The sequence below is a fragment of the Sarcophilus harrisii genome, chromosome 1 (genome assembly GCF_902635505.1).
Source record: "Sarcophilus harrisii chromosome 1, mSarHar1.11, whole genome shotgun sequence".
In the NCBI taxonomy this organism is placed as follows: Eukaryota; Metazoa; Chordata; class Mammalia; order Dasyuromorphia; family Dasyuridae; genus Sarcophilus; species Sarcophilus harrisii.
Window position 1 is genome coordinate 336,072,719 of NC_045426.1, and position 16,337 is coordinate 336,089,055.

Below are 16,337 nucleotides of genomic sequence, written 5' to 3' on the forward strand. Positions count from 1 at the left end.
TGCCAATACTGGGAACAATAGGATTGGATATGATAGTGAAAGAAAATAATTTATTCAGAGAGAAATTCAACTTTGGAATCATTGAGAACTATGTAATAGCAAAAAGAGTTTTTTGTTTTTATGTTCTGAGCACCACATATAGTATATTACATATAAACATGCCTGCTGTTTCATCTCTTTTGAAGATCTACTTGGTAGTAGATAGGATTCAGGTTTCAGAGGTTTTTGATGCAGATTTGCTTTGGGAGGGGGGGGGTACTTGGGTCTTATTAGAATGATCCTCTGCTGTCATACAAACCTTTCAAAGATTGTTGTGATAGATTATATTCCTTTTAACACTTGTTTCCTCTCTTTGTTAATTCACACCTACTGCCTTTCCCTTTATTTTCTAGTACTTCTTCCCATATAGGATACTTATTCTGTTTTTCTCTTGCTACTCTTTAATTTTTTGCTTTCTCCCTACTTCTTTTCCTTTCCTGCCCAAACCTCTATGATTTAAGATCATATCCCATAGTTGTTCTACTTCATTTTGAAAATTTTGAAAAATCAGGTATAGCTCCCTTATTACTGCTTTCTTCCCTCCCCATTTTTTTTTTTTCAACATAAATTTGTGTCCCAAGTATTGTTTGACAAGAAGGAAGATTTATGTTGAGTGATGACCATTTTATATTTTATTTTATTTCTTTATTGGGTTTTTTCCTAGAAAGGAATATATATATGAAAGTATTTTCATATTGATATGTTTTCTAATAATCTGTTTTTGATGTATTTTTGCAGGAATGAATCAGTTTAATCCACTGTCAATAGGAAATGTTCAAATGTCACAAGCACCCATGGGACCTCGGGCAGCTTCACCGATGAATCACCCTGTCCAAATGAATAACATGGGTTCTGTTCCAGCGGTTTGTATCAAAATTTTTATTATTATATTATTTGAACTTTGAATTTCCACTTTTTAAAAAAGAGGATTTGAATAGTTGAGTTTAGATACTTTTTGAAGAATATATGACACTTATTCCCTTGAAACTGGGGTAGTTTAAATTTCTTTAAAGTCATCCCTTTGATTATCTTTGTCCTAGTTTGATCTCTGACTAAAATATTTTCACTGCTTTACAGAATCAAATGAACTTTGAACCATATGAGACTATAAAGAATGAAAATAGGAAGTCTCATTTAATTAGAATAAATAGTCAGGAAATGTTAACACTAAAAAGTTTAAGTTTCTTTGGATACTTTCTAAAAACTTAATTGGATTGATGAGAAAGCAATATTTGTAACTGTAGATCACATTTTGGTGTTATTTTATAGTTCCAGCTCAATAAACAACTCCAATTAACTTTAAACAAGATCCTTTTCATCTTTGACCTCACCTTCATTCTCTGAAAAAAACGTTTTGTTTTTTTTTTTTCCAAGGTTAAACATTCTTGCATTCTAATCAGAAGACAAATTTTAACCTCTGAAAGCTGTGCTTTAGAACTTTCTTTTATGTGATTGTCATGTTATTTGTTAACTTCTAGATGGCAATGTCTCCTTCCCGGATGCCTCAACCACAGAACATGATGGGAGCTCATTCCAATAACATGATGGCTCAGGCTCCTACCCAAAGTCAGTTCTTGCCACAGAATCAATTTCCACCCTCTGGTGGGACTATGAATGTCAACAGTGTAGGAATGGGTCAGTCAACAGCACAAGCAGGAGTAGCACAGGTAAAAATAATTGTGGCCTATAGACTTTTAATTACATTTAAATCAGGGATGGGGAACTTCCGGCCTACAGATAGTATAAGGCCCATGAAATCGTTTGGTCTTGCCATACCTATGTAACTGCAGGCAGCTACAACCTCCCACTGCTTGAGTTTATTAAGTTAATAATTTTGTACAGTCTGTGAATGATATTAGAAATATCCAAATGACCCTACCCCTGATTTAGATGAGTTATGTTTAATCTTACTTCCTTTAATCCTATTTCTCTCTTTAGAAATTGTGTCATTGACAAATATTTGTTAGCTTATTTTTTCCTAGTTTTTCAATTGAATGAACTTTCAATGAATGATTTTACTATTTATTCTTTATGGGTCAACTTAATATAATACAATTATAGGCTACTTTTATGTAAAAGCAATCTGGATTTGGACTATTATTGATGTTGCTGTGTACATATTGTACATGGCGTTCTGGAGTGATTTGTCATTTCTGTCTCCAATGGATTAGGACAAGGAGAGGTTAATTGGAAATATTGGAGAAGCTTAATAAAATGCAAATCTGATCTTTGTCTAGTGATCAGTTCTGATCATGGCAAATTTTAGATTAATGAACAGGTGTGGAAAAGAGACCTTTTAAATTTTATCAAATATTAACATTGACTTATATTACTAACTATATATCATTAATTGTTATGTTAAATCCATACTGAAAGAATCTCTTGGGTTTTATTTGTTTTGTTTGGGGGGGGGAGCGTTAGAGGGTGTTTGTTTCAGTTTGAGATCTGTGGGAGACAGATTAAGTAAGCAATATTTATGGCTCTCATTGAGCACCATCTAGCAGGGGATATTCAGAATACATACACACTTGCCTAGTGCTAAAACAAAATAACATATAAAGTTGCAAACAGAAAGCCTTAGGAAAGGAAAGAAAATGTATAGAGGAAGTGACATTTTGAATTGGATATAAGGTGCATAGGATTTTAAAAGGTAGTGTAGGGTGGGGAAGAGAGAGGAAAAAAGGAGAAGAGGGAAGGAGAGAGGGAGAGGAGAGAGAATTAGAACATAGGCATCCTAGGTAGAGAGGATTCTGAATAGTGATGGAGGTTGGAGAGTATGTAATATGTACAGGGTAAAGTTAGTAGTTCGCTTGGCTTTCACAAACTCAAGAAAACAGGGTAGGAAGTAGGTTGAGGTAAGTCTGGATAGATAAGAAGGAGTCAGATAATTAAGAGTTTATAATGCTAAGGCAAATAATTTCTAATATAGGCAGCATTTCCTTGACCTGACTTTCACTTATATAATACTTTAAATTAGTGATAACTGCTTTATTCCAGTATAATATATTGAGTTAAAAGTTGTTTCTTTGTTATGGGTTTTAATTATTCCAGTTAATTGTATAAAGAAGTAATTCTACTACTTTAACTTTTTCTCTTATATTGCATCAAATTGCCATTATTTAAAACAAATATAATTATATTTTTTGAGACATGAACATCTAAGTACAGAGTTGAATTCATTTTTGTTTCCATATCTGTATTGTTGTTATAGAAAGTATATTAAACTAGGAATCACAGATCAGGATTCTAATCCTAGCGTTTTTCTGCTCATAAGCTAGGTGACTTTTGAAGAAAAATAATGCCTCAAATTTATATAGCACTTTAAAGTTTGCAAAACATTTATAACACAAATCCTTTGAGGTAGGTAAAATAATATATTCGCTCTTCCCTATGTGAAGAAAATTAATGTGTAAAGGATGTTAAGTAGGTTAGCCCTGATGACAGCTATTAAATTTCTGAGGTATCATCCAACCTAACTCCCAACTCTTGAGTACAGTACTGTTAATTGCCATATGTCACCTAAAATCACTTAACTTCTCTAGTCTTAAGTTTTCTCATATGTAAAATGATTTTATTTCTAAGGTCCCTTGAAAAAGTATATATTAACATCATCTGCTTTTTTTTTTTTTTTTTTTTTTTTTTTTTTTTTCTTTTTAGCAGGGACAAGTACCCAACACTGCTCTTCCTAACACCATGAATATACTGGGTCCACAGGGTAGTCAGTTACCTTGTCCACCAGTAACCCAGTCCCCATTGCATCAGACTCCACCTCCAGTTTCTACAGCAGCTGGCATGCCACCTATTCAGCATCAGACACCTCCTGGAATGACTCCTCCTCAGCCTGCAGCCCCTACACAACCTTCAACACCAGTTTCTTCTTCAGGACAGACGCCCACCCCAACTCCTGGCTCAGTACCTAATGCTACCCAAACACAGAGTACTCCTACGGTTCAAGCAGCAGCTCAGGTCCAAGTAACACCTCAGCCTCAGACACCTGTACAGCCTCAATCTGTGCCCACCCCACAACCATCTCAACAACAGCCAACATCTGTGCATGCTCAACCTCCTGGCACTCCAGTGAGTATCATATGCTTTGAAAGCACCCAAATACAGAAATACTAAGGAAGCTAATTTTCCATGTAAAGGGAAATCTTCATATGAAAGCCACAGATGGTAACAACAGGGGATATAGTAGAAAGCTCTTCTCATTTTCCTCATCAAACTTAAGGGCTTACTTATAGTTTACTTCAGAAGAACCTACCTTCTTTTAATCCACTATGAAACAACTTTCCATGAACTTATTTATATTTTAAGCAAATTTCACAGCCTATAGTTATTGTAAAATATTATTTAATCCTAAATCTTAGTCTTTTATAAGACTACTATTGACACACTATTGAGATGCCAGGATTTGATGAACAAATCCATTTGTTCCCCCCTTTCAATTAGGCAAACATTGTTATGTTGCTTATGTTATCACCATTATTATTATTATTTGGAAAAAACAGAATCCCACTATACCCTTCATACCTTTTATAGCCTTTGGTCATATCTTTTGACATCCTTCTTTTCCTGCCAAACAAACCCAATTTTTATTTTGTTTTCTCATAGGAGCTTCATATCTCTTTATTTTGGGTACTCTTCACAATACATTAACTAGTAAGGGTTATTATATCTTTATTATGGTTCAGTGACCAAAAGTATGCTCACTTTATCCAAGTAGAGACCTGGTGTTTTTTTTTCCTTATCAAGGGTAGGATAATTTTGTTTTGTTCAAAACTCTTCCTAATGGTCTTTTGTTAACAAAACATATTATGCAACAACACATTGTGTCTATGTTTTCGGAGAATAATGCTTCATAGTTTTTCATGTCTAATTCCTATATTTAGAAATTCTCTCTATTACTCTCTTTTTAAATAGTACTTTGCTTTTTAAAATTCATGCAAAGATAGTTTTAAGCATGCACCTTTGCAAAACCTTGTGTTCCCAGTTTTTCTCCCTCTCTTCTCCTCCTTTCCCTCCTCAAGACAACAAGCAATCACATATAGGTTAAACATTTGCACTTCTGATAAAGATTTCCGTTATTCATCATTCTGCACAAGAAAAATAAGCTCAAAAGGTGAAAGAAAAAAAAAGTAGCAAACAAACATTAACAACAAGAAGTGAAAATACTATGCTTTGGTTCACATTCATTTTCCATAATTCTTTCTCTGGATGTGGATGGCTCTTTCTTTCCATCACAAGTATACAAGTCTTGAATCATATCATCGTTGAAAAAAGCCAAGTGTATCATAGTTGATCATCACATAATCTTGTTACTATGTTCAATGTTCTCTTGGTTCTGCCCATTTCACTTAGCATCAGTTCATATAAATTTTTGAATATTTTTTTGAAATCAGCCTGCTGATCATTTCTTATAGAATAATAGTAGTCCATTACATTCATATACCAATATCATAACATTCAGCCATTCCCCAACTGAGGGACATCCACTTAATTGGAAATTATATCTCAAAAGTATCTTTTAAGTACAGGAGGAAGTGTACAAACTTATTAAGTACTTTTAGTATGTGTTAGCCATTGTACTAAGCGCTTTACAAATATGTTGATTAATAGTCACAACAATCCTTGGGAGGTAGCTTCTATTATTATTCTGATTTTACAATTAAGGAAACTGTTGCAGATAAAATTTAAATGATTTCCTGAGGGTCACCCAGCTATTAAAAAAAATGTCTGAAGTTGGGTTTGAACTTGAACATTCCTGATTCCAGGACTAGTCCATTATCCATTAGGCCACCTAGCTGTTTGTGGTTGAAATATTTTTTTTTCCTAAGTACATTATCTTGACTTTGCTTATACTAAAAGCTCATTTGCGAAAGTTACTTTTGTGATTTTCTGAGATTTTCCAACATGCTCTACTCATTGACATGATATTATTGTACTACTGGAAAAAATCTTGCACCATCCAAAAACTTGGAGGTATCATAGATGATTTATAAAATATCAAAATCAGGCCTACCCAGGCCTTATATCCTTGGGACACTCCTGCAGGTTTTTCTTTTTTATGCAAAGATATACCCCTCTGCACTGCCTAAGACTCTCTATCAATATTGTATTAATGTTTTAAGATTTTCAAGTGGAACCTTGATGCAGAGTTTTTGAAAAATGTAAAAATATTCATTCTTATCTACATGGTGATTTCTTTGCACTGTGTTCACTAGATGAGTTAAACGTCATTAGGGTAACCATGTTGATTTTTTTTTTCTCCTTTAATTTGTGTGTTTATTCATTCTTTATTATATTATCCTTTCACTAATATAGAGAATCATAAACTTTAGATATTAGTTTATTGGAAGAAATTAATTTTAAAGTAGCTCTGTTTTGTGTCTGACAACAGCCTCACAAAAAAATTTATATCTTTAAAGCTTTTCTATATTGATGAATTTTGTTTAGACACAATTGCCACTTCTCCATACTTCCTGTACCCCACAGTATCTTTTCTTTAAAATAGTTACACAAAACCACGTAATATATAGTGTTTGTAGTAGACAGAAGCTTTACTTTTCACTGTGTGTTCATATCCTCAGTCAAGAGCAGTAGATTCTTCTTGAATCTTTTGCTGATTTTTTCTGACTTCACAATTCTATATTTCAATTTTCTTTCTGAGAAATCTACTACTCCATATTAGAATATGAGTATATACAATGATTACCTTGTTCAACTTGGAATCACCTTTATCTTCATTTTGCTCTCCAAGAACAAGTGAATATTCCATTTATTTTCTGATTTTAGTTTGTATATTTTGCATCAAAGCTTTCCCAGGCAGCTGCTAGCATTGAAAACAGAGTTCCCACTCCAGCCTCAGTGGCTAGTGCTGAAACCAATTCCCAGCAACCTGGACCTGATGCACCAATGATGGAAAGTAAAACAGAAAGCAAACCTGAAGAAACTGAGCCTGATCCTAGTGAAACAAAGGGGGAACCTAGAACTGAGGTGTGTAACTTCTTTGCAATTAATAGATATATTGTGATTTCAAAATTTATAGTAGATTATGCATAATTAAAATATCCAATAAAAGTTGATTAACTAAAAGCTACATAATTCCTGTAGTCCGTTTAATGTATATGAAAATATAAATTTAAAAGTATAATATGTGGAATTTTGTTTTACCATATTACTTGTGTATCTTCCAGGCTCTCACTTAAGTATTTTCTTTTTTTTTCTTTCATTCTTTTTTTAAATTTTCAACCCTTCACATTTAGATTTTGGAATTTATATTGTTACTTGTAGTATTATCATATATTTGTTAATAAAATATATTATAAATTATAATTGCCTAAACATTATAAATGCCTGAACAGCAGCAAATAAGTAGCATATGGTTGTTTTAAATAATGTAATACTAGGTCTTGAGAGAAATTAAGAGAGTTTCATAAGTTAGGAGTTGATAGGAACAAATAAGATCATATTGTCATGAATGTTCATTATAACTTCACTACAAAAAATGTTGAATCTATGATCATGGCTCTGTAGAACTTGATGAAAAATTTCTATTTGGGAAAAAAATTTTACAAGCATACAGATTTTGCAAAAACTGTCTGAAATTTTGTTTTTATTTCTAAAATTCTATTTTTTTCTCAAGATGGAGGAGGATTTGCAGGGGTCTTCCCAGGTAAAAGAAGAAAGTGATGTAACAGAATCCAAACAGGAACCAATGGAGGTTGAAGAAAAGAAATCAGAAATAAAAGTGGAGTCTAAAGAGGAAGAGGAGAATAGTAATAATGGTGCAACTGCCCAGTCTACATCACCTTCTCAGCCTCGTAAAAAAAGTAGGTAGATTTAGAGATGGTGCATTAAACTACATGTCACACTATTCTGCAAATCCAATCTAAGGATTAGAAATTAGGAAAATTAAATATTCTCATCTCCCTTGTTATTTTGTCTTTTCACCTGCCGTTCTGCATTTCTCTGCATAATTTCATTTGTCTAGAAGGTTATTATTAATGAAAATAGATAATACATTAAAGAACTGGATTGTTCCCTATTAATGAAAATATTCATGATAGAAAAGTAAAACCAATTTTCTTTATTTTTTATTACTGTTTTCCATATGGGAAACATATCTTGATAACGCTTGCTAATCACAACCAATTGTTTTCCTTATGAGAAAAATTTACCATAAATTTTCTGGTTTATTGCCTGCAAGCAGTGAACAACTTCATGGATTAAATGACATTTCCTTTTCTTCCTTATACTGCCATTTGCATTTATTTATTCATTATGTATTTAGCTAACACATTAATCTTAAAGCACAGAACTGATCATTGAGAATTTTCAAAAAAATAGAATATAATCATTGCCTTCAAAGTGTTTATAATTCAACTGAAGACATATAACATACAGACATAAAGAAATTGTTAAATAGTAATAGAAGAATGTGATATGAGTTGTCATAAGGGGTGATATAATTGCAAATGAGTCATACTAAAAAGTAAACGCTGTAAGAAGTCAGGAAAGGGAGAGGTTACTTTTGGCTAGATTTATCAAGGAAGGTTTCATGAAGGAGTTAACTCTTTAGTTTGGCTCTCTAGGATAGGTAATATTTGGATCAGAGTAGAAGAAAAAAGAACAATAGTGAGAAATTTTAAAAGGTTAGGTCTTGAAAATTGGTTCTTCAGTGCTAGACCAAGCTGAATGCCATCATTTACATAGTGGAGAGTCTCTAATGCCCTGATCATAGTTATATAACTTTGTAACATGCATGTTGGCTTGAAAAACCGGAGAGAAAATGACCATTTTACAACTTGTGAGAACAGCCCATTCATGTGATGACTGATAAAAGCTGAGGTGGCCTTCGAAAGAATTGGGTAGATATAACAGGCATTTCAAAGAAAAATTTGAGAGTACTTGGTGACTTAGGCAGGGAAATTAAGGAATTAATATAAACCTGGGATATCAATTCTTAATGACTAGAAAATAATGATACCATTGACTAAAGTAGTTGAATCAAGAGAGGACTGAGGGAATAACTGTAGGATCTCTTTAGATATATAATGAATTTGAGCTGCTAGAACTAGTGAAAATTTCAAAAAGCAATTGCAATGATTTCAGTTCATTCAAAATTTATTATGCCTAACAAAATAATAAGCTCTGGCAATATTAATAAGGGGATGGGAGGAACCTGCCCTTAAGTATGCAATAGCCTCTAATGGGGGAAGATAACAGAAAAGGAAGCAGAAAAGAGACTGGAGAGATGGAACAGAAACCAAGCCAACTGCTGAAGAAAAACTGAGACTTTGCTGCAAAGTTCTGAGCCCTCTATAAAGGAAGACTTTAAGAGGAATATATTCCTCTCTTTTCCAGTCATCAGTCAGAATGGAGAGACAGCTGAGAGAATTGAGAAGATGTTAAGTATGAAACAATCTGTAAACAAAAAAAAAAATGAGATTTCAGATGATCTGTTTAATAAATGAATGAAAAGGCATTTATTAAGGGTCAATCAGTCAACTGGAGTTTGGAAGTGAGGGCTATATTAGAGTCATTTGTGACATTGTTAGAAGTTTCTTTTTGTCCCTTTATTAGGGAGAAAACAAAATCTTAGGTTTTACTTTCTATAATAGTGTCACATATACCACACAGTTCTCTAAGAGGACAATACTAACAGATAAATATGTACGGGATAAATAGGGGAATAGAACAGTCAAAGTAGGGAGTCACTATTTTAAAATACACATAAAAATCATTTGCAACTATGCTGAGGAAAACTTAACAAATTTATTTGGATAGGTTGAAATTGAAGAAACTAGTTAAGCTCAAAATAAAAAACCTGAAAACAGAAAATAAATAGTTTTCTGTTTGTTATTGCTACCATTCTTATCCAAGATGGACATGTGTAGCTTTTTGGTTTTGCTTACTATTTTTATTTACCAGTTATGTCATGCCTACTTTTTAAGCACTTTACAAAAATCTCATTTGAGTCTGAAAATAATTCTGGGAGGCAGATATTATTAAGTATTCCTCATTTTGCAAATGAGGAAAACTAAGTTTAAATGACTTGTGCATGTGTCACAGGGCTAGCTAGTTTCTGAGGCTATCTATAACATAGGTTTTTCAGAAATGATTATTGAAATGAAAAGTGACAGCTTTCCTATCACAGATTTTACATGTTTTTTGTATTTGCTCCCTTATTATAAGAATGAATTAACATGGCTAATTTTTATACCTCATGTTCATGGTGCTAGGAACTGTATTGTTTTCAAACATAGTTCACTGTACTCCCTGTTATATCTTCTGCTCCTAAAAATGAGATATATACTGAAAAAATAGGCTTCTTATATGTTTGTTTTTAGGCAAGGTAAATAGGAGCAGCTTTGACATGTAGTTACTCTATTTGGTACAGGAAAAACCCTTAAGCTTAATTTCAGTCAAATTTGATTTTGTTCTTATTTCACATAAAAGCATTCTGGAATCTATTTGGCTAATAGCTATATTTTAATAGCAAGAAAAATTTAATAAGTGACTGGGCAGCTGTTTTCAGATTTTTTTGAAGTTACTTAACGCTTCATTATTTTCATATAGGAAATTTTTTTTTATTTTCATATAGGAAAGTTTATTACAGAACTTAAATGTTTAGATTGAAATAAGAATGTGTTGGACATAAGGGATTTCAACTTCACTGTCACATAATGTAAACATTAGAACAACTGCTTTCTCTCGTGCGTGACTGAAGTAGGTAGCTTGCTGCAACTGAGAAGTTCTCAGCTATAATCACTTAAGTGTCTTGGGGGTGTCCTCATAAGTTCTGTACCACTGTGATGCGCCCTCAAGGTTGCCTAAGTAGAGGCAAACCAACATGTTTCAGCAATTCAGCAGGTCACATTTCCTGATGACACTTGAGCAGTTGCTATACTTCCAACAAGATAGAGTGATTAGTCTCAGCAAACAAAGAAAGGTACGCTTCTTGGGTATGGGAAAGGAATGAAGGAATTTGTCAGAGGCAGTTCTTAACCTATGTCTTTGTGACATGGTTATAGATGTACTACTTGGCTTAATACTACCAAAGATAGTTTGCTGAGTCTTTTGGTTGATTTTCAGTTACTGACTTATATAATACAAATATTAATACCCCTCTTTTCCTGCCCCATTACTTTAGGTGTTAGAAAAATCAGAGCAACCTTTATGGTATTAAAGGAAATGAGATTGCTTTCCTGTATACTATGCCAACAAATACAATATGCCCTGCTTCTGATCTTTTTAATTTAGTTTTGAAATACTGAATTTTTAAACTAACTTTGCCTGCATTTTGTGCAATTAAATGTTTGTATTATTATTTTTGTGGGGGGAAGAGCCACAGAAAATAGAATAACTCAGTGTACCAAAAATTACTAATAACAGGTAGATGAAAATTTTTACAGGTCTAATATTTTTGCAGCTTTAGTGTTTTTACAAATTTCCTAGAGTGAAAATTATATTAAGTAGCTTAGGTTTAACAACTTCTAGAGACTGGAAAGCTTTATCAATGAAACTTTTAAAGACCTAGTCAGATTTGTGGTTCATTGAAATGCTTTTAGTTATCACCCAGTTTGATCCAGGATGTCAACTTGGAAGCTCTAAGCTTTACTTCAATAAACAATGAATGATAAAATAGTTTCCATAGAGTTGCTAAACTTATGCTCTCTTTGAAATCATGACTTCGGTACAATTTTTAAAGAGCAGAAGTTATAAGAAGATTGAATTTTGTAACATTGGAATGGAATTTATACTCACTATAACTAGAAACTCATTGGTTTATTTTGGAAGTAAAGGTTTTGAAAAGGCATCATGTAGACAATTTCAGGAGTGGTTTACTGGGTTTAATTACTACTTACATTCGAATAATATATTGCATTGTGTTCTATATGTCAATATTTCATTAAACCAACTACTTAAATGTCTAAAAATATTCTTTAATTGAGTGACTCACTTTTATCATTAAGAATGTTATTTAATTTTAGGGTTTTAAACAAAAATTTTTCATCATTGATTCTTTTTTTCCTGTCATTTTTCCACTAGTCTTTAAACCAGAAGAATTGCGACAGGCTCTCATGCCTACATTAGAAGCATTGTATCGCCAAGATCCAGAGTCTTTGCCTTTTAGGCAGCCTGTGGATCCCCAGCTCCTAGGAATTCCAGTGAGTTGACACTAAAAATGCATTCTCACTTTAAGAATTTAAGAATTTTATTACTTGCTTTCAAAGGAAAAGAGTGAGACAAGGGAGGGAGAAAAATTGGGACACAAGGTTTTTCAAGGATGAATGTTGAAAATTATCCATTTCATAAATAAAAAACTAGGGGCAGCTAGGTGGTGTAATGGAGAGACCACCAGCCCTGAAGTCAGGAAGACCTAAGTTCAAATGTGGCCTCAGACACTTAATTCTTCCTGGCTGTGCAATCCTGGGCAAGTCACTTAACCCCAATTGCCTCAGCAAAAGAAAGAAAGGAGGGAGAGGAAGAGAGGAGGGGGGAGAAGGAGAGGGAGAAATGCTATTATTTAAAAAAGGAAAAAAAAGGAATTTTGTTCAAGTAGTTATCAAGAAGTTGCTTTTCTTTTCATTTTTTAGGGCATGGAATTTATGGTTGGTTTTATTTCTAGGTGTTTCTAAAGTTGATTAGAAGTTTAACAATGGGGACAGCTAGATGGTGCAGTAGGTAGAGCACTAGCCCTGAAATCAGGAGGACCAGAGTTCAAATCTGGTCTCAGACACTTACACTTACTAGCTATGTGACCCTGGGCAAGTCACTTAACCCCAATTGCCTCACCAAAAAAAAAGAAGAAAAAGTTTTAAAATGAAATATTCATTTGATTTAAAATCCATTGGCATCTCCTTGCTGTTTCATGAAATAGATTTGTACCTTCTTAGGAGTGTTGATTTTGAGAGATTTTTAGTCTTTTTATTGGTTAAATTCTCTATATTGAATCAAGTTTTGCTATAGAATGACTATGATATCGACATTCCAATTTCTCTTTTATTACAACTCCATGTTATGCTAAGATGAAATATCTCATTTTTTTACAAAATTTGAAAAGTAAATTTTATGTGGACCTTTGGTTTTGTTTTAGGTGATAAAAAATTTTAAATTAAAGGCTTATTAATTTTATTTAAATTTCCTGTTTTGTTTTTTGTCTGATATTTTTCTTTCAAGTGATTACTAAAATAAAAATGTTATTCTGATGTCTAGTAATTATTTTCAGTTTACAGTAAAAATTAAGGTTGTTGCGCGGGGTTTTTTGTTTTTTGGTTTGGTTTGGTTGCATAGATTTCTCTCATTACCAAAAGTAAAATTGTTATGGTGTGTGTGGTCTTTTTTCTTTTTTATTGCAGTTTTGCCATCTAAGTATCAAAATTACTATAAAACTTGAGCCTGTAGTCAGAAATGCAGACTCAGATCTTTACTAGCTGAGCCTGTCTGCCTCAGGCCAACTACAAAATGGAGATACTCATTGTCTCCTCTTAGTTCTGTTGTGAAGATCAAGTGAAATGTTTGTAATATTATTTTGGTGATTAGCCCAGTGCCCAAATAGTACTGTTTAATAAATGCTTGTTTCCTCCATTTTTTCCCCCTATGGAGAGATGGACATTTGGAACTGTCATAGAATCATGGTAAATGGACAAAGTGTCTCTCAGACATTGAAATGGCTAGTTCTGGTTGAAGTTTTTTGGAAAACTCCATCCAACAGAGGCTATTTTATAGTTCCATTTCACATGATACAGTTTTTCACTGTTAAACTTCCATGTTAGGGATATCAGTATGGCTATCATGGATGTCATGCATATGGTAAATCTTAACAATAAGAGGGCAATCTTTCTTGTGTTTTGAAGGATTATTTTGACATTGTGAAGAACCCTATGGATCTTTCCACCATTAAGAGGAAATTGGATACAGGGCAGTACCAAGAGCCTTGGCAATATGTGGATGATGTTTGGTTAATGTTTAACAATGCCTGGCTCTACAATCGTAAGACTTCCAGAGTCTACAAGTTTTGTACTAAACTCGCAGAGGTCTTCGAACAAGAAATTGACCCTGTTATGCAGTCCCTTGGATACTGCTGTGGACGCAAGGTACGGTTTTATTTACTGACACAAAATTAACTTAAATAATCATGCTAAACATGAAACCTTAAGACATACGGGCAAAATTTATAAAGATTAAAGTTAATTAGATTGGCTCTGAAAACTTTTCAAATCCCATCAGATCTCAGAAAAATTGGAAAATGTCCATAAACATTCTTCTTATCTACAACCTGTATATAATTGGGAGTATTGGACTACTGAATGTTCCCTTCCATATCTAAAGTCTTAAGTTCCTTAGATATTTCAGAGTCTCTTACATCATCAGTGTGGATAAACTGCTTCTAGCCGTTCTCATTTTACATAATTCTTATCCATGTTCTCCTAAGAAAATCTGACAAACATGTTGGAGATCTTCTGCTAAACCTTTTAGCCTTTCTTGTAAACTATGGCTGTCTATCTGGCATTGTTTGTTTTTTGCCACCTCCATCATATTTTCTTAATAATGTCTTTTGTGCATTTTCTTTGGTGCAGGTCATCTCAATAATTTTAAGTTGATTAATTTTTTGATTTTCCATTGGGGTGACCAGTGTTAGAGATTTTTACAGTCCCTAATTAGAGCAAAATCATTTGAAAAGCTACTGGTTAAAGAGGAATTGGGTTGTCATCAAGGCAAGAAGTCTGGAGAAATATAGACATAAAATTTGTCTACCCCATTTAAATTTCTTCTGAAACTGATGAAGCATTGAAAAATTAATTGTAGTTATTAGGACAGAGGCAGCTAGGTGACACCATAGATAGATCACTGGGCCTAGCATTAAGAAGATCTAAGTTCAGATCTTATTTTCCAGTACTTCCTAGATGTGTGGACAAATGACTTTACCCTGTCTCAAGTCTATTCATCTATAATATGGAGATAGTAAGGAGCATTTTCCTCTCAGGATTGGTTTGAGGAACAAATGAGAAATTGTAATTTAGTACATGGTTTATCAATGCTTATTCTTCCTGACCCCTTTCCCTATTTCACCTATTGGCATTTAATAATTTAGATTAATCCACTTTTCTATAAAGTTTCTCAGCACTGTGCACAATTTTAACAGATGTACTTGACTGCATCTAAATCTTTAAAGTCAATTTAAGAATGCAATGGAGGTAAATGTGGTAAAGTTTTAGTTCTCTCTCCTTTGTTTTGCAGTATGAGTTCTCTCCACAGACCTTGTGCTGCTATGGTAAGCAGCTATGTACAATTCCTCGAGATGCTGCCTACTACAGTTATCAGAATAGGTAAGCACCCAGCAGTTTTCCTGCATATTTTGAGGAAATTAGATCTTGTGACAAAGCATGCTCATCTTTTTGTAGTCTTGACAGATAACATTTGACAGAAACACTTTAAAATTTGATTTACTGTCATTCATTTAAGCTCACATGCCCTCTGTAGCTTTTAACACTTTTTTTTTTTGAAAAAGTTATTCAAGTTTGGAACTCTATATTCACTACTTAAAAATCATGTTCATTTTTAAGGCATTTTAAAAAAATATAATAATTTAAGAAGAAAAAACATTTCAAGATATTTGTTAAAAAACAAGCTTACAGTGAAGGTTAAGTTAATTTTATGTTTCTTAGGTAAAATTTGAAGTGAAGAAATGAGAAGCCTTTATCTTTCAATGAAAAGTATACTTTTAATTAAATTTTAAATAAGTATCACAAAAAATTTTAGATATATTGCCTTTTAACAATAATCATTTTGTTATTGTCTTGGTTGTTAGAGATTGTATATTTGAGAGGCAATATTTTTAATACACACATTTTAGAGAAAATAAACTAAAATATTGAGGGAATATTTAAAATTATATATGTATATGTTTTGTAAACACACTTTTGCTTGTTTATCCACACATTTACATCATGCAAACACTTAATTTTAAGATTTTTAACTTATTTTCCAGTGTGTTTTAGGTTATTATTATTGTGGTATATGATATCCAATAATGAAAATCAAATCTGGACTGTTGATCTCTTTACCTCCCATTTTTGAAATTAGAACAAAATTATTTTTGGGAGATGGATAGGTTTCTGCTATCCATTTCTACTGTAATATTTTGCATTGATTTTGGAATAAAGGGTATTTTAAGTGATTTTTTTATTTTAAATGGCATTAATAACATTTTTTTTTTTTTTTTTTTTTTTTTTTTTTTTTTTTTTTGCCAAAAAAGGTAACAAATACCTTAGTTTGGAGAGTTGGGCCTTTTC

General features: G+C 32.8%; 1 protein-coding gene across 4 annotated transcripts in view; it reads left to right on the forward strand.

Annotated features, from left to right (window-relative positions):
* Positions 1 to 16,337, forward strand: part of CREBBP (CREB binding protein) — a 163,647-nt gene that overhangs the window by 113,696 nt on the left and 33,614 nt on the right. For 2 of the 4 annotated variants that reach the window (XM_031945613.1, XM_031945614.1), the window contains exons 12-19: positions 778 to 902; positions 1,518 to 1,706; positions 3,697 to 4,116; positions 6,832 to 7,032; positions 7,682 to 7,868; positions 12,091 to 12,209; positions 13,899 to 14,138; positions 15,283 to 15,371. In XM_031945613.1, coding sequence (XP_031801473.1) covers positions 778 to 902; positions 1,518 to 1,706; positions 3,697 to 4,116; positions 6,832 to 7,032; positions 7,682 to 7,868; positions 12,091 to 12,209; positions 13,899 to 14,138; positions 15,283 to 15,371 — 1,570 coding nt within the window. The remainder of the gene's footprint in view (positions 1 to 777; positions 903 to 1,517; positions 1,707 to 3,696; positions 4,117 to 6,831; positions 7,033 to 7,681; positions 7,869 to 12,090; positions 12,210 to 13,898; positions 14,139 to 15,282; positions 15,372 to 16,337) is intronic. The other 2 variants (XM_012543160.3, XM_012543161.3) reach the window with 1 other exon arrangement.